Below are 20,113 nucleotides of genomic sequence, written 5' to 3' on the forward strand. Positions count from 1 at the left end.
TTCATTTCTAGGGCCTCAACAAAGCCAATTTTGTGCTTTTAGGTTGTAAAAAATTTGTAAAACTGTCTTGGATAATAGAGTCGGTCAATTTGTATGGAGTAACAAAAAATTAATTTTATTTCATAAGCTCTATTTTGGTTTTAGACCGATGGTGTATTGGGCAAACCTTATTAGAATTCGTTGTTTTGTCGCAAAAAAATCTACTGTAAATTCTTTTTTTTAAGGATCTTGTATGCTGAGTGCGCAAGAAAGGCTAGTTTTTTAAATAATTTTAACTTATTTAAAGTTTAAAATGACTACAAAGACTAATTTAACTACGAAGTTATATTGCTCATAGGAATGTGTGTTCTAAAAATCTCTAAAAGTAACCCAAAAGGTGGTGTTTCTGAAAGTGTGCAAGCAATGCTTTCAAATAACAATAATATTTAGGAGAGGTTAAGGTATTAAGGTAGTTTTTAAAATTGAATGAAATGTTTTTTTGAATTAATTTGTTAATTATATAAGACATACCTAAAATAACAAATATAACTCGTAAATTTTTAAACAGTTCGTTTAAAAATCTTTAGAGGTTTTAGGCAGGATTTGTGGTGATATTATAAGAACAAATTTTTCTGCCCCCCCTTCGCTCAAAGCTGCCTACGCCCTTGATTAGTTTTGAGTAATTTCATTTAACTTACACCATAATAATTATTTTTGATCTAAAAAAAATAAAAATCAAAAATAATCATTATTATTGATCAAAAAAAATAATAATTTTTGATTTTAATTTTTTTGATCAATAATGATTATTTTTGATTTTTTTTGGGATCAAAAATTATGATTGTTTTTGATTTTAGTTTTTTTATTAATAATAATGATATTATTTGATTTTGACTTTTTTTTTCAAAAATAATAGTTATTCTTGATGAAAAACATAAAAAATTAAAATATAATCATTACCAAGTAATTAAACCCGTTAGTTAAAAAATAAGTAAATGGGTATACTGTGTTCGTTGGAATTTATGTAACAGGGAGAAGGAGGCATCTCCGACCCTATAAAGTATATATATCTCACAAAAAAAAAACCTCTACACGAGGTAAAAGTCTAATGAGGAAAGCAATTTCTAGCCCCCAAATCTGATATCCAATTTTGTGACGAACAAAATTCAGTTTAGTCTAAAAATTTTAAATAAAAATATAAATTAATAAAAAAAAAGCGAAAATTGGCATTGTGCACTGTGAGCAAAAAGGGTGAACTTTTTTATACATAAAAATTGCTTATTGCGCAGTGCCGAATGCCAACTTTTCGATTTTTTTTATTAATTTATATTTTTATATATTTAAAAAAATATTTAAAAAAAAATGTTTCTTAAATTATAAAGAACAAATAGGGGGGCTCCGCCCCCTGCTCGCTTCGCTCGCGTTGCTTTAGCCGTGCATAATCGACTGTGGGTGACCCCGTACTTACTATGAAAAAAAAAAGTTTTTCATACTATGACTTGGATTTCGCCCGATCGGTCCTATGACAGCTATATTCGGTCGGGATTTTTCAAACTAACTTAAATGCATATGCTATCAATTTAGTTAAAATATCTCACTAAACAAAAAAGTTGTTCATACTAAAACCTAATTTTGACCCGATCGGTCCTATGACAGCTATATGATATAGTGGTCCGATTTAAACCAACTTTAATTAGGAAATATTAAATGCATATTGTATCAGTTTGGTTGAGATATTTGATGAAACCAAAAAGTTTTTCGTACTAAAACGTGATTTTCGACCGATAGAAAAATATATTTTTTCACTTAACAGGTAATACCTTCCAAACCCCTCAACCAATTTATGTTTCGTATACCAAAAAACGCGAAATTGTACGTATTACAACATATTACAATTTAACAGAAATCGTTAGAGCCGTTTTGTCAGAAAAAGCTCTCAACCACACCTTTCCAATAATATATAGAACATATTTGTAGCTTTTATGGTTTGGAAACTGTTGAGGTTTCAATTTTACCGGGACTTAGCGTTTTCCCGCTAAACTGTTCAAAAAGTCGTAGAACAAACATTTCTAGATTTTCGAAAAGGAATAAATCCCCATCATTACATCTAAGCTTTTTTTAGCGCTTTGATACAAACAGACAAACAAACAAACTGACTTTTTATTTACTTTTGAGATGACCACTAAAAATTTAAAATTTAGTTATCCTTTGAACCTGTTGTCGGATTTGGGTCATCGAGGTATCAATCGACGCGTATTTTTGATAAAATTTTTTAAAAATTAAACAATTTTACCAAAAAGCCCCAACGGCTCCATAAGCTGCGTTGCAAATTTTCCAACTTAGCTGTATATATTGTTAGTCGCCTTTCGCAGCCTTCGTGATGCTTTCGTCACTAACGCGAGCTGCCGTCCGCAGTGATTCTTGATCAGCATCAACAGCCGAATCGATATATCCATGTGTCTGTCCGGCCGACCGTTCTATATACCCCACGCAGATCAAGTTTGTTTCAAATATAGGACACGCCCCCTTCGTCCCTGCAAATTGCGAAAGTTCGTTCGTTCGTTTGTATGAACAAAGGGATGTCAGATACCATAAGAGATAGAGTAACCAAATTTGGCACACAGTTATGGCGTATTAAAGTTTTCAGAGCAAAACAAGTATTTTCTTTTAAGTATTTTCACGTATATTGAAGTAGCTAACGGGTATCCTATGGTCAGGATCTCGACTATAGCCTTACGGACTAGTTTTTATAATATAACTGATTACGGTCCCTGTTTATTTGTTCTTCCTTTCGATTATGATACTGTTTCCGATACTTCTTGCCTTGCTTTTTAAAAATCTGTCATATGAATTAACTGTCTATGTAAGACGGATTCTTGAGCGGTTGTGTCCTGCCCCACTCAGTACACCTAATTATAATTATAAACTAACTTGGTAATATACATATTTTCTTCCCAGACAGATACTCACACTCACACACAGGCTAATATGAGATATTAACGATGAATTTTGGTTTTGGACTGTGTTTTGTGGTAAATGGTCGACTTTGACCTGCCTAACAGTGCACCTCTAAACATAATGTAATCAAATATGCATTTTGTCAACACGCATTCAAAAGCCGGGTACCAGTCACCATTTAGTCTATTCAAGTAGCAATTCGGCCAATTGATCACGTAACGTTCATGTTCACTTGCCTTTAGGCGGCAATTGGGCGATAATTCAGCTCAGCTTCCAGAAAGTGGAGGAGCACACATCATTCTATGGCAAAAGCAAGTTTCAGACTTGGACGCGTGACCCTGTGCGCCCTTTTACAGCACTGCTATAGCATCGCCCTCACATGAGTGCGAATGCCGTTGGGGAGAAAATTAGGGACACCGCAGGCGCTAGGCAACTTCAAAATGCCTGCTAAAATCATGCGCTCAACTATTGCTGCCAAAGAAATTAAATTTGTATGGCAGACATTCAAACAGAGGCATTGTCTAGTTGGAAACACAAAGCTAGAGCGACCTCTGTCAGTAAAAATGTACCTACACACACAGATAGATCCAGATATTCTGCTGGGCACGCATGGCGTATGCATATTGCACATTTATATGTATGTGTAGTAGACGTGGAGAAACATCGGTGCATCGTTGTTTTCCATTTTTGGGAAATACGAATGTTTAATTCAAATCATCGATATTTTTTGTTGTTAATTTTTAAGAAAAAAAAAACCTCGCAAACGAGAGAGAGACACCCAAAATCCTTTTATTAATTAATCACTTTTATATAAATGTATAGAACATTTGATTAGTTGTGTTGGAAGCGAACAAATTTTGTACTGTTATTTTAATATGGAGTTTTTCATTCCTCGATCCAGTTTTAGAACTTGTATGTTTATTAGTTATGATCATAAAATTCAGTTTTCTTTAACTAAATTTTGAATTCAATCAATTAGTGGTGTCTTAATTTTGGTCACCACTGCATTAAATAAAGCAGTTTTACGAAAAACATTGATAAACATCGATGATCTGATGTAATAACATCGATGGATGCAAACATCGATGTTTCTCCACCTCTAGTGTGTAGATATGTCGAGCGTGTTTGTCTGCCTGTCCACCTGCCCTTGGTTGGTCGAATTGTAGCCAGTAGCCCTCCTAGGAGGCTAACTGTATTGTGAACTTGAGTTGTGTGTTGGCTGGCAAAGTGATATAAATTATCATGTAGTTAGTTCCACCATTTGCTTCACATGTGGAATGGGCGCAGTCCATCAAGCTGTCTACAAGAAAGAAATGGTCATTTCTAAAGCGATAGTTGTGTCCCCCAAATTGGCTAAATAATATTTGGCTTTGACTTAAAGAACAATTTAGGTTCTCTAATTATAGCATTCAGAGATATCCTTCCTCTAAAGACATTAACTAACAGAGAAAAAGAGAGAGCATCAGCGAGAGCTAAGGCGAGAAAGAGTTGAAAATTGTGGTAGAAAAAAATATTATGATCTATGCTACTTTCAATTTACTTTTGGCATAGGCATGATAAACTTTGCAAAGATGTTTTATTGCTCCCAGTCGCCATTGTACCTGTTGTTATTCCGATGTTGTAACTGCTGCTTCACATTAACGGCGCACCGGGGCAGCCAAGTGTAGCAGAGCAAACTTAATTAGTGCAAGTTAAGCAAGCCAAGTTGTGCAAATATTAACCGTTAGAGAGAAACTTTTGTGGCACAACAATAAAATGTGTGCAGGTAGACACTACTTTAGGACGCGACGTAATCTCAGGATGCCGGCCGTCCACAATTGGCATGACTTTGCTCACATCCCCCCTTATATTTTATTCTATTGACAAAGTGAGAACCTAGTTTAGCTTTGTCGAGAATCCGACCGCATTTTCGACAAAGTTAAAGAGTAGGCACATGAACTGAGATATCGGCTTAAGCGTTTGTAATCATAAATTGTGTCACGCACTTGGATGATCTGCTTGGGGCTTTGCTCGAATCAGCATAGCGCTCGTTGGTTGCGTACATACCGATGCAGTTTCAGCTGCAACTTACAGAAGTTGGTGGCCACTTGCGTTGGCATTGACAAGATTTACGCGCACAATTTGTTACAAATTCGCTGGCACTGGCGCTGCTGTTGCATTACATTAAAAACAAATCATGATGACAAACGGCTTGGCTTCTGTGCAAGGTCATAAAATTGTTGAATGTTGCCAGCTGACAGTTGTGTTGTAGCCAAGCTTCGTGGATAGTCTATTTGACTGCTGTTGCTTCGTTTTTTTTTATATATTAGAGTTCGTATAAAGTTTAACATAAAACTTTAAGAGCGCAGTGTATTTTTATCACTTTGTGCATTAAGCTTTATTGCAGGCATTCCTAGTCCGCCGCCTTAAAACTTTTTTGCGTGTAATGCTATGCAGACTTTGTTTGTGTAATTACGCGACAAGTTGCTCCCCAAGCGTTACTTCCAAAAGCTCACTTCACGCTCGGTACCCCTTAGCCATTGCCTACTGCCCACAGCTTTTCTGCACGTCTAACTGACCTGACAGCTGCAGTCAAATAAATGTCAGTCGTTGCCAACGTTGCGTTCAACGACATTTTACTACAGATTTGGGGGGATTAAGTAAGGGAGGCGGCAGGCGGCGAGGCAGCATATGCCGTAAGCTTTGCTTAATGAAAGTGTTGTACCCAGAAGAGGTTAAAGAATGAGAAAAGTAAGCGTAGCATTAAGGTAACGGAAAGGCGCGCAGTTCATCACTTTTGGGTTGTTTGCTTTAACGCACTTTTTACGCATTTGCCACACTAGTTAGTAGACTTCTTGTCCCGTTTCCATTTTGACTGCAATTAAAAGCATACGTCTCTTTTCCTCTCACAGACTCTATCTCTGTTTATTTATAATTCTCGACTGTTTTCGTTTATTTCCTGTGGTTGGCTTAGGTGCTGAAGATTGGAGAGTGGAGCGAAGGCGATGAGATGAAGTGCTTTCAGCTTTTAAGTTGTTTTATTGATGCTGCGCCATGAACAACTAAGTGGTTGACTGGAAAGTACTAGCTTGGCAAGTAATTACCTTAGCCAACGAACCCTGACCCCTCTTCCCACACCCTAGGCTTTGTGTTTTGTAGTTGACAATAAGGACATTTATTTAAACACCCGTTGCTAGATCTTTTACTTCCCTACGCGTCCCACATAGCTTTTCTTGAAAAAAAGAAAAAAGAAAAAAATGCGTGGAAATATATGTTACAAAGTTCCAAAAATTATCCCAAATTTTTCTTAAAAACAGTCTAAAATAAAGTATTTTGAGATTTTTGAAGTATAATATTCTTAAAACCAGCCTGCAACATGCTTGACTTATCCAAACGCTCTTGATATGAAGAATTAAAATAAAAATTGAAAATTTCTTCTTTGTACCAAGAGCTTTCATGCTTTGCTGAATTTAGAATCCGGAAATTCTTGATTATAGTACGAAAGTACTTGATTTTTTCTCTCAGTGTATGTATATAAAATTAAATGTATATTTGTTTGCACTTTTCAAAAGCGGAAGCCGAATTGAAAAATAAATACAAACATTCTATGTAGATATCTAGACTGTGCGGGGTTTTTATCTGTATGTTTTATTTTTTAATATCCTAAAAAGTCAGCTACATGAAATCTTGTAGTCAATAGACTTAAAAAATCACAGCGGACGGCAGTCCGCTCTAGTGACGAAAGCAGCACAAAGGTTACGAAAAGCGACTAGTAATATTTTCTAAAAATTGATTTTTTGCTTAGTGCAGAATGCCGAACTATTTTATTTTTTAAGAATAATTTATAAATAACATTTAATATCGTTCGTAATAAAGTTGGGTATCAGCAATTTTGGGGCATGGAAAAGCCATCGTCACTAGACTTCTACCTCGTAAAAAAGTTTTTTTTAGAACGCAAAGTATCTCATAGAACAGTCTTTAGAGAGAGAGATAGAAAGTAAAATACAGAGGGAAAGGCAAGACATATTTTCACGCACACCTGAAGTAATTAAATAGTTGAAATAAGCTCGCTCAAATATTTACATGCTATAAATTAAACAAACAAAGGCACACACAGTTTTGTAAAGACAAAGAAGTTGACAAAAAGTGTGGTGGGAAAATGGAGACAGAATTTCAGACGACACCCGCACATCAAACTCATGCATATGTATGTAATACATGTAATACAGACACTAGCAGCTAGATAATAACGGGAAAGCGACGCGAAGCTAGGAGACGACGCGTTGACACGTACGCAAAATAAATTTGTTAAGAACGCAATAATAACTAACATTTTGTCGCCATTTAAGCGCGAGAGACAGACCAGAAAAGACTGCGAGAGATAAAAGGAAAGGAAATGAGAGAGAGAGAGAGAGAGAGAGAGAGACAGAACAGGAGAGTTGTGCTCACGTCTTATTAAATTAAAATTAAATTTAAGCTTGATCTTTCGCCAGTCAACAACGCGCAAGACACGCAGGAACGATAACTGCTTTCCAACAAATTGGTCATCTTGCTGCAGCCAAAACAGCAACAAGGAACAGCACCAGGCAACTGTCTGGTAAGCAGACGAGTACAAGAGGACAAAGTTGTGCGCATTTGTCTAGCGTCAGTCAGAGCGTAAGCAAAGTTGTTAATGCAACGAAGTATTTAGGAATTGGTCGCTCAAAGATATTTAAATATATAAATCTTAACTAACATGCAATAAATGCAACTGCCTTGCCCTCCGGACTCCTGTCGGCTCTGGCTCTAACAAGGGCTTTGGCTCTGTTTGAACTAAAGTTTTAATCAAAAAGCGTGGCACACGCACTGCTGGCTAAAAGCATTTGAGCTTCAGATTGCTGTTTCCAGCTAACAGTTTACCGATGCCCAGTTTGCCAGGACAAGCACAAGATGAAACTTAATAAAACGAACCAATACAAAAGCCATTTAAGGGAAAGCTCCTCAAATTGTATTTTATATTACAAATTAACCCGAAAGTAGACAACTAAAGATATTATGCTTAAATTATGTTATTGATACATGATAAGTCCACAAGATAAAATCGAATAATTATCATTATACGATATAACAAGTTACTAACAATGTTAGGTTCGAGGTGATTGGCTGTTAGATGCCCAGTACTTGTTCATTCAGTAATAAAAATTAATTAATAAAAACAAAAACGAGACGGAAGGATATCACTGCGGACTGCAGGGGCTTTTAGGCGTTCCTTTTAAATAAGGTTTTTAAGTTTACATTTTGGCGATTTATAACAAAACGGCTCTAATTTAATTAATTAATTTATTAATTTATTTTTAATATGTTATAATACGTAAAATTGTGCGTTTTTGTAGTATATTATACATAACTTTTGGCTGACTGGTTTGGAAGATCTTACCTGTTAACTGAATATATAAATTTTTCAGTCGGTCGAAAATCACGATTGGGTATGAAAAACATTTTTTTTTTTTGAGATATCTCAACCACTCTTAACGATAATGCATTGAAGTCAGTTTGGTTCAAATTGGTTCACTATATCATATATGTAGCTCCCATACGAACGATCGGTAAAAAACAACGTTTTAATTTGAAAAACTTTTTTATATTTTGATATATCTCAATCTGACAGAATATGCATTGAAGTTGGTCTTATGCATACCGACCAAACTTAATGTAAATCGGTTGACTATATCATATAGCTGTCATTGGAACAATCAGTCTAAAATTTAATGCCTACAACTTCGACGTGCCAAAAGGTCTTTAAATGCCTAAAACGTAGTATCCTGTTTTGATGTAATTTTGCATTGATTTTTAAATTTGGTGTCAGCATTTAAATATCGTCCTTCCAGAGTATTAATGTCAGAAGCATATGAAAATAAAAAATTTCTGATATCTTCCAAAAAAAACCTTTTTACGATGTAAAAGTCTAGTGACGATAGTCTTTCCATGTCCCAAAATTTCTGATATTCAATTTTGTGACGAACAATATTCAATTTAATATATAATTGCAAAACAAAACGTATAAATTAAAAAAATTAATTGCATTGAATTGAATATTTGTTCGTCAATATTCAATTTAATATATAATTTTAAAACAAAATACATAAATTAAAAAAATTAATTACATTGAATTTAATATTGTTCGTCACAAAATTGAATATCAGAAATTTTGGGGCATGGAAAGACTTTAGTCACTTTTACCTCGTAAAAAGGTATTTTTTGGAAGATAATCAGCACGCCAAGATCTGCAGAACTTTTTGAGTAGTGATATCTTTTTTTTAGTTTTACTTTTTGGTTTTTGTGAACTGTATTTTGGAGCGATGTTTTCGATCCGATGTATAATATTTTAAACACTGGTATAAATTTGTTCGAAAATTTTTAGTCTGAAATATTCCAAGAAACTTTGAAAACTATTAGTTTGGGAAGTGGTTTGGTTCGGCTTTGCGGGTAAATTTCAAAGGTTCGGTTATAATTCGGTTTCGCTAGTCCTAAAACCTCACCAAACCGGTTCTGTCAAGGTATGGCTCAGAACTGGATTGCAGCATTATATTAATTGTTCATACGGACAGATGGACATGGTCCAATCGACTCGACTAATGAATTAGTTAAATTGTGTGGTTGTGTGGTGTTTTAAGGAACATTTAGTATTCATCAGAATTCTCACCTTGACCATAATGCTCAGCACACACTTCGAAAACACGTGCACACTCACACTGACTGAATTTTGGTTAGCTTACTTTGAAGCAAATTTAGGTGAGAAGTAAGCAAATTGATGGAAAATTCTGCGATTGTCGAATTCTAACAACCAACAATATGCGGTTTGTGTGAGTGTGTGTGTATGTAATTTGGCAAAATTTGCATAAATAAAACTGGTAAACATTTGGCTAAGCTAATTGCTAGCACATATACACGTGAACGTGAACTGCACGGAACTCATCTGCACTAATTTGAACTGTAGTAAGCGCTTTGTGGTTGGGTGAAAGGATGCATTGAATAGATAGAACAGAAGTGACTCGTAGTTGTGAAATTCGCTTATGGTACACTCCAAAATAGTGATGTAAAAATACATCGAAATATCGACAACTCGATTTTCGAGGTAGCGATTATCGAGTACTTCAACTCGATCATTTTGTTTACGATCTATCGAGTTGATTAAATCGATTTCCATGAAAACATCGACAGCTCACAAGAGTTTGTTTATCGTTGTTTATTTGCAGAACTAAATGATCTACAATCGAAACTTTTCTTGAAATTAAGCACTTATCAAGAAGTTATGTGAATTTAACCGCGCGGTAAAAGTATGTTATCGGGGCCTCTCCAAAAAAAAAAAAAATTCAAATACAAACAGAGGGCGATTTATTAGGAATTTAGCCATCAAAATTAATTTTAAGACTAAACTAGTTTATTAAATAAACTCTATTTTTAAACAAATCCTTGAAGTTTCTGACATTGCAAATTGTTGTTTTTTTTGGTCACAACTCGATATAAAACTCGATATATCGTTATTTTTTTCCCGATATATCGACAGCTCGATGATTTTTTGAGGCGATTTTCTATTTTGATATTCAACTAGATCTAAAATTTTGATTTACATCACTACTTTAAAAGAAGTTTACAAATATTTGTTGAACCTAAGAATTTGCATTGAAAGCGAGACGGCAGCAAACAGCATACAGATGGGTAGGCAGGGGGTAAGATCGGGTTGTATTTGAAACACATCAAACAGCAAAAAAAAGTTTCGAGCTCTCGACATTTTATTACTTAAAAGGTATTTCGAATGAATTTTAATTGTGGTACTATGGATGTACGGTTGCCATAAATTCATTACGTTTTATGTGCATGCAAAAACCCTCAAAATATAAAAAAGAGCTATATTTAATCTACAATTGATCTATATAAATAATAATAATGATAACAAAATACTAAGAAATCAATAATATAAAAATATTTGATACAATTTGAAAAATAAATTTTTTTTTTCCGTAATTATTTTTGTACTCCGTAATCCAAAAAATCGTTTAATTCATACATCTGTATGATACATAATACTATAGTTAACCGATTCGAACCAACTTTGGTCAGGATATATAACACTAACCCACTTGAATATACGGTCAATTTTCTTAAGAAATCTCAAAAAAACTAAAACTTGACTTTCGTCCGAACGTTCCTATGACAGCTATAAGATACAGCGGACCGATTTGGGACTGGCGGTGGCAATTTGTTTTAATATGTAGTCTACTTACTACACTGCGACTCGTCCGACTTGTCCTCGCAGTCCTCAATCATGTCGCAACGATAGTGCGGTGGTATGCAGTACGTTTTATTGAAGACATATTGGCCGCAATTGAGCTGAGGCGTCTCACACTCGGGAGGTGCTGCAAAAGATGTCGCACAACGAAGTTTTGGTATGGTTCGGTTGCATTAGATTGGGTCTCACTTACGACAGGACTGCATCTCATCCTCGCCATCGTCGCAGTCCTTCTGGTAATTGCACACCCAATGCGACGTTATACATTTGCCGTTGTTGCAGCGAAACATTTCTGGTGGGCACGGCACATTAGAGGCAGCTATCGAGCTGCTGCTAGCGCCATCACCTAGTTGCGCATCTGTAAAAGAAGAATGAAGGAGCAGTTAGAAAAGGATAAAGTGATGCCTTTAAAAGCTGGACGTTGTCATAAAGCACTGTGCACGCTCTGCTGGTCCACAAATCATTACCGTCAGCAGCTGCCGCAGCCGCAGCAGCTGCTGCATAAGAGCATCCTTCTTGAATGATTTGACACTGTCACCGTCGCCATGACGGAAACAATGCAATCCAAACGCTCGACTGGCCAAGTGCTGACTGTGCTCCGGAAATACTGTTATTCGTAAGCAGCAATCAGAAATCAATTGATAAATATTCAATCATTTAAACCAGCGGTGTACAAGCCCTTGCTCTCGCTGCTCCCAGTGCTCCGACTACAAAAACAACTTTTGACGTTGCGCGCAAATCATTTATGACCTCCCAATAAAACTAAACAACAAACACACAGCAAATGCTCGAGTTTCGGCTGCGACGCGTACCGTCATAAAAGTGTTAATTTTCCTATGATATATGACTTCAGCAGCGTCTTGTACACTGTGTGAAAAAGTAAAGTTGATTTTGATGAGTTTTGATTTTTACCACATAATAAGCGTTCGACTTGCAAATAAAATTAATTGGAACTTCTTTTAGTGTATAATTTTTTTGGCTCATTGAAACAAACAACAACCACACAGATTTTTCGTCGCGACGCACAGAGTCATAAACGTGTTCATTTTGCTGTAATTTATGACTTCAGAAGTTGAGTTTGTTGTAGATGTTGTTGTAGTGCTCACGATTGCAAATACCTTGCCCACCGCTGATTTAAACTCTCGTTTGTAATCATAAAACCTACATTTATTTATCGACAGCAAGGTACACTTTAATTTAATTAATTAAGTTTATTTAAAGTCATTAAAAACATCCACAAAGAAAACTAGTGGGCCGGTGCTACAGTCGAGCATACTCGAGTGTTGGAGACCCCGTACTTACTATGGCAAAAACTAATAATGGAAAAACTAAAGAATATTTAGTTAGCTTAAATGCATATTCTATCAGATTGGTTACGATGTCTCATAAAACATAAAAGATATTCATACTAAGACTCTATTTTCGCCCGTTCGGTCCTATTACAGCTATATGATATAGTGGTCCGATTTAAACCAACTTTGGACAGGCAATATAAAACCAAGTTTTATGCATATTGTATCAGTTTGGTTACTATATCTTATTAAACAGAATAGTTCTTCATACCAAGACTTGATTTTCACCCGATCGGTCCTATGACAGCTATATGATATAGTGGTCCGACTTGAACCTTCTTTAGACAGAATATATAAAACCAAGTTATATGCTTATTGTATCAGTTTGGTTAGGTTATCTCATTAAACAAAATATTTTTTCATACAAAAACATGATTTTCGACCGATTGTTCCTATGGGCGCTATATGATATAGTGGTCCGATTCAAAAAAGAAACAAACTTGATCTGCCTGCAATATAGAGGAATCTTCATACCAAATTTGGTGTCACTAGCTTTTAAATTGTTCTTATAATTTGGATATGAAATTTTCTATGTCGATTTTCAGGCGGTAAAGGGGGCGTAGGCAAATTCTGAAACAAAGTTGATCTGCTTGCAATATAGAGGAACCTACATGCCAAGTTTGGTATGTCTAGCTCTTATAGTCTCTGAGATCTAGGTGTTCATACAGACGGACGGACAGACAGACAGACAGACGGACAGACAGACATTGCTATATCGACTTGGTGCCGATCAAGAAAATATATCCTTTATAGGGTCTGCTACGCCTCCTTCTGCCTGTTACGTACATATTCGATAAAACAAACCCAATAGACCCCTGTACTTTTTTTAAGTCGGGGTCTAAAAAAATTAATTGGCTTAAAAAATCAAGAAAAATGTAAAACAATACGAATATTTTTGTCTTAAATTGAACAAAAGTTCGTACCCAAACCATGCGTTCAGGGGGTATATAAACCGGTTTGCTAACAGAACCTAAGTCTTGTTATATATCTCGAACCGCCGAACCGAACCATTACCAAAATTTTGTTGGTTTGCAGCCTTGATTTAAATAAATTAATTGATACACAGAACATGACCGACTTATTAGTTCTGAATGTTGCTCAGGACATTGACTGTGATTTGAATGTATGTATCTAATATGATGATAACTATTACGATTGGATCTACTGGTGTTAGTAAGATGTTGGTAAACTTTTTTCAACATTCGCTTAAAATTGAAGGGGAAGCGAGTGCAAATTAGATTGTGTGTGAGAGGAATTGATAAAGAAAGAGAGGTAATGTGTGAACAGTATGTGCCCCAGACAGACAACATGTTCTTTTCGAACTCGAATTGGCAAGTTTGTGGCTAAATCTCTGCACCAACTTATTTTTAGTGCGCTGTGCTAGCTGCCTGCCTTTGTTGTTGTGGCTGTTTGGGGAACGTGCCGCTTTGACGGAGCAAAAATGAGCGCAGACGTCGCATTTTGGGAGCATTAATTTTTGCCGTGTGTCACATAACGTTCGCCAAGTTGCCAGTTGCTGTTCCCGTTTCTGTAAGACGTGTTTATGGAGTCACTTCTCAGTTGACTGAGGCGGCACGTAACCCAGTCGCGACTTTCTGTCCTTATTTCTTTCTATCTTTCCATCTCTCTATTCCTCTCCATCTACTTTTCTATAACTGCTCATTTGCCAGTGTTGACAAACAAATGAAGCCCCAATTGTTTAGCCCATTGCATCACCGAAAGATGAGAAAAAAATATTTTTGCGGACGGCAGTTCGTGCTAGTGACGAAAGTAGCACGAAAGGCGACTAGCAATATATACAGCTACCAATGAAAATTTGCTATGACTGTCCGATTAGATCGAGTTATATACCGATCGAAAGGTTTAGTCCTAACTTACAAAATGGTATATTGGCATAACTCAGCTGGCTCATGATATAAAGGGGTGTAAGTGGGAAGGTCAAAATTTGAACGATCACAGCTAATGGGGCCGTTGGGGCCTTTTGGTAAAATTTTTTATTTTTTTTAAATTCTAGTCGATGTATACCTCGATCACCCAAATCCGACAATTTTTGACATTTTTAACTTTTCTCAAATTTAGATGAAAAGTCAGTTTGTTTGTTTGTATGTTTGCATCAAAAAAACGCGCTAAATAGCCTTATATGTAATGATGGGGATTTATACCTTTTCGAAAATCTAGAAAAGTTTGTCTTACGACTTTTTGAAAAAACCGCTAGCTTAGCAGGAAAGCACAAAATCTCGCTAAAATCTAGGTGAGTTTGAGGGCTTTTAGGCGTATCTTTAAACTTTTTTTCCAAAGTACTCAGGTAACATTTTACAGGTAAAATAAGATTTTTAAGCTTACATTTTAACGATTTTTGAAAAATTGACACATGACAGCTTTATCAATTTTTAGGTTATTGTCAATAAAATTCCGCGTTTTTTGGTATATCACACTTATCTGATAAAATTCGTTTCGGCAAGATATTACCGATTATATAAACATATTACTAAGAATTCAAAGATGACAGCAGCAATAAAGTAGCATATCAGCAAACCTATGTAGCAAACATCTATTGAGCGACAAAAAAAATCAGTGTTGCCAGAAAACTGTGTTTTGTGTTGCAGAAAAAGCCAGCGTTGCCAGATAGTTTAGTTATGTTTTTTGACAATTCGGGCTTAAGCTAGTTTAATTGATCCAAACTTGTTTGTCTTTCTGCAACGCATATGAAATTTATATATTCTTTTTATACCCTAAGCCCATGAAAATGGGCAAAAAAGGGTATAATGTGTTTGGCAAATTGTATGTATCAGGCAGAAGGGGGCGTGGTAGACCCCCCAAAGTATATATATTCTTGATCAGGGACAACAGCCGAGTCGATTTAGGCGTGTCCGTCTGTCTGTACGTCCGTCCGTCTGTTTGAGCGCGTCGATTTCAGAAACCATAAGAGCTAGAGACTTCAAACTTAGTATATAGGTTCCTGGATACCATAGGCAGATCAAGTTTTGTTTTTATTTTTGGATCGGACCACTATATCATATAGCTGCCATAGAAACGTTGCATCAAAAATTAAGTTTTAGCTTGAAAAAGTTTTTTGTTTGTTGAGATATCGGAACTAAACTACTAGAATATACATCTGGGCTTGTATTATACATCCTGACCAAATTTGGTTAAAATCGGTCCACTATATCATATAGCTGCAATAGAGACGCTCAATCCAAAATTAAGTCTTAGTATGAAAAAGTTTTTTGCTTTTTAAGATATCTTAACCAAACTGATAGAATATGCATTTAACTTAGACTTGTACATGCTGACCGAAGTTCGTTTAAATCGGTCCACTATATCATATAGCTGTCATAGGACCGAGGACGGAGACGGAGCCCGTTGTTCTCTTTATTATTAAAGAAAACAATTTTATTAATATGGGTGTATTAATGATACTTATAATAAAATGTCAAAAAAAAACAATTGCAAAATTTTCTTATATCCCACAAAAAAATCCTCTAAACGTGTAATTATTATGTTCGTGGTAGCTATTCGCTTGGTTTTTATTTTTATAAATTTATAATATTATTTAAAACTTTTTTTTTTCGCCACAAAATTGGAAATCATTAATTTTGGGGCTGGAATATTCTTTCGTCACTAGACTTTTACCTCGTGTAGCGCTTTTTTTTGTGGGATAGAATAATTTCTAGCAGAGCCAAGATAATAAGGAGCAATCCATCCCGGGCCACAGAGCGGACCGAGCTTCTTTATTCTTGATAAAATGTTTGAATCCAAAATACATGTGATATTTGTTAATTTTTGCATGCTTGCATCTAAAATTAAGTGTTTTGAGTTAAATGGTTCCGCAGTATATTTTCCATTCCAAACTGAGGAATCGTCCCTCATATAGAGGCTACTCACAATATGTTATTTGTTGACACTCCGATATTAATCAGTATCATGATACTTGAGCATGTATCATAAAAATTTAATGCTACTTTGAAGTGATTATGCTACCTTCAGTTGTTTTTTTTTTTTTTTAACTTTTTATAAAGTACGCGTTGACAAAAAATGTACCAGGAAGTAAAATTTCTGTTATACTTGATCGGGAAGCATGAAGAGCACGCTTAACTTGTATGCCTAGGTCCTTAAAAGCTTTGAATACGAGACGGGTAATTAACTTGCTTCTGTCTGGTGAGAGTAAATTGGCGACTCATGTGTTTTATTTGCATTTTAATTGGTTTTTGTCATTATTTATAGGCACTTTTAAGATCAATTGTTTATTGTTCAATGTGTAGCGCGCAGCATGCACCGTACGCTATCATTAATAAGTGCACAAATTACCTTTGAAGTATGCAATGCCATTTTGTGTCGACGCACTATGGCACATTTCACTATGGTCCGGATGACGATTTTTGTTTGTAATAAAAGAAGTAACATGGCAATTTGGGAGGCTAAACGGATATGTGCAAGTGTGGCTCAATATGTTAAGCCTCTGTCATTTAAATTTTTTTTGGAGTTTTGTTGCGGGTTTGATTCCCGCCGGGGACAACTTTTTTCTGCTGATTTTTTTTAGATATTTTTAAATTTTTTTAAAAATTATTATTTAATTTCAAAATTTTTTTAAATTTATTATTTATGAATGTTATATTGACATATTATATTGAATACATGTTTAATCATTTTATTTAAATTATTTTATATTGCCATTTATATAAATGTTATGTTAAAATTCGATGTTAATTTAATGTTTTATAAATTTGTCTGTTATCTTTTTTTGATTCAAATATATTATTTAATTAAATTTTGAGGTTCAATTATGTTACTATATAATTTAAGTGTTGGTTAGTTTATTTATTACAACATTTTGCATGTTGAACATGTACTTTTAATTTAATCTTTGTTAAGGATTTACACTTACGTCGGCTTATATATAAGAATTTAAGTTTAACTTAAGTATTATTTAATTCTTAGAAGTGGCTGCTTTTGGATAGAAAGTACGGGGTCTCCGACAGTCGAGTATGCTCGTTTTGGAACAAAGTTATTATTTAAAGTTGTTCAAATTAACGATTTTTTGATGGCGATGCATTCAAATTACTTCCAACTCAAATGTTGCATAACCGAAGTTTTCACATTTTCCAATAGCAAACAGCTGTGAAACAGAGTTGCTTTCAATTTTTAAGGTTACATTTGATTACTTTACAGCCCTAATTCAGAAACTTTTTTAACAAAATTTATCGTTGATTATATTCATTGTAACTTGTACTTTGTGTTTATATATCCGCGTTGTGGAAATCAACGTGCAATGTTTTGCTTTTTGGTATTTAAAAACTTGCCTCGCTAAAAAATTTTTTAAGTAAATTTTATCTTTGGTAAGAGGTAACTAATTTTACTAGCCTATGCTAGCAATGCTACTATATGCATTTTGTAGAGAAATCAATTCCGAATTAGTACTATTAAGCTAAAGTTGCGCATTTCTCTAAATTTCACTATATTGCAGCTAACCTTACGTTGAAAAATGCGTAGTTGTTTAAGATGTAGCGACAACACATGAGTCAAAATGGCGAATATTATAATTTTTCGGCTTATTTTATTGTGCGCATTGGCGAAAATTACAAAAACTTGTGTTTACGTATTGAACAAATGTTAAATCTTTACAATCGACGAAAAATATAATTTTCTAGTTTCATAAAAAAAGTCAGTTCACGGCCGATTTTTATAATTTGAACAATATGATATAATAAATGATAGTATTCCGATCTTGATATATGTTAGCCCGAATGTGAGGAGCATAATATCACATATATACGTTCAGTTTGATCAGATATTTTGGGAAAAGCATGGTCTGTGTACAAAAAGGGAATTTTCAACCGATTATTCCTATTATTTTTATATGATATAGTTGTCCGATTTGGATAAAATTTTACCAACACGTTAGAGACATAGTAACACGCCTAACCTGGTGCCTAATTTGGTGCTGATAGCTTGAAAAACAAAAAATTTGCACATTGCGGAATTCAAAATAAAGGCTGAACCACGCCCACTTTTCTAGGCCATTTGTGTATTAATATTATAAGCCCAATGCAAAAAACTAGACCAATGCAAAAAACTAGACCAAAAGTGAAGATTTTTGGTCTAGTTTTTTGCATCGAGTTCAGTGCATCGTTCTCGAGTTATTAATTTATTCCAAAAAAATCGTCACCCGGACCATAGTGCATTTGCGAAAAGTTCAAGGCAAAAATCTGTGACTTTGAACTTCGAAATTTTAAGAATATATTCTCAATTCTTCAAAGAAATTAATGAGACCAAAATAAAAGTAGACGTAATATAAATAAATAAGTTTAATACCCAAGCTTGATTTAAAGATACTAGGTTTTTATGGAAGGAACCTTCGCTAGCGGAAGGTTTTTAATAATTTAGCTAGGCATAGAGTGAAAAGGGCAAATCATGGAAGATCGGAACATATCAGAAATTTGTCGAGAGGAACAACGCAAAAATAGATTTTTGCTTGCAACTTTTATCAAATATGCCATAGTGCCACGCGATTTCATATTGTCGCTCATCAAACGCAAATATCATCATCATATTATATTATATACATTTAAAAATTTTACATTACGATAAAAGTGCAGACACGTAATCGAGTGTGTGTATGCTTTATAACAAGGGACATCCTCCTGCCCACTTGTCCATTCGGTTGATCGACGCCCACGTCAGCGCTAAAAATAATAGGCCGCCTGTCTGCATACTAATGAGTCCCCGGACGAAGTGGCCTTTTTTGCCTGGCAGCTGTTGGTCGATTGCCTGTCTGTCTGTCTGTTTGGCTGGTTGCCCGACTTACAGTCTTTTTTATGTGCGGGCATGCAATTATGCAAGTTTGTCTGTAATTCTCTGCCTCGGGTCTGAAAACGCGATATTTGATGCACCTTACTTTATAATTTATATTGCATGAAATTGAAATTAAATGAATTCTTAAATAAAAGATCTTGAGTACTGGTATTTACGAAAACGAAGAGATTGCAAATACAACAAGTGGAATGCTTGACTTAAAGATGCCTTTTATCTCATCAGAAATAAAACATACACAGAAAAACAGGCTCGCTTAAAGCTATGCTAGGTGACACCACATACATACAGGTATAAACCTATTTTGGTTTAAATTTTATTTGGTCTTATAATTTTGATATTTATAACCTTTTTTCAAAGTTACGATGTCAGAAGTATATGAAATTTAGAAATTCTCTGATATCATACAAAAAAAAAATTTATACGAGGTAAAAGTCTAGTGACAAAAGTCTTTCCATGTATTAAAATTATATTCTTTGTATAAAACATCTGATCGTTTTAACCAAGTATAAGCAAAACAAAGAATATTGAATTAAATAAAACTCTGAAATTACAAGAAATTATACCAAAAATTCTTTACATGAGTTCGGGACTCAGATTCGATTCGCACAATAAAGTTCGTAAAATCTCATGATTTAATTTTTTTGTTTTTTGAAAAAGTAATGCTTTGGAAAATCGCTTTTGGCATTCTCGAGTAATAATGACAAATGTGGGCGCACCTCTGAAAAAAAGTGTTAAAAAAAGGCAATTTTTAAAAAGTTATAAA

At 34.8% G+C, this 20,113-nt stretch overlaps 1 protein-coding gene across 3 annotated transcripts in view; it reads right to left on the minus strand.

The window, feature by feature from the left end:
- Positions 1-20,113, minus strand: part of LOC117792920 (low-density lipoprotein receptor-related protein 2) — a 211,987-nt gene that overhangs the window by 15,840 nt on the left and 176,034 nt on the right. For all 3 annotated transcript variants that reach the window (XM_034633268.1, XM_034633250.1, XM_034633259.1), the window contains 2 exons: positions 11,379-11,543; positions 11,181-11,312 (listed from right to left, as the gene is read on the minus strand). In XM_034633268.1, coding sequence (XP_034489159.1) covers positions 11,181-11,312; positions 11,379-11,543 — 297 coding nt within the window. The remainder of the gene's footprint in view (positions 1-11,180; positions 11,313-11,378; positions 11,544-20,113) is intronic.

Source organism: Drosophila innubila, chromosome X, assembly GCF_004354385.1.
Source record: "Drosophila innubila isolate TH190305 chromosome X, UK_Dinn_1.0, whole genome shotgun sequence".
In the NCBI taxonomy this organism is placed as follows: domain Eukaryota; kingdom Metazoa; phylum Arthropoda; class Insecta; order Diptera; family Drosophilidae; genus Drosophila; species Drosophila innubila.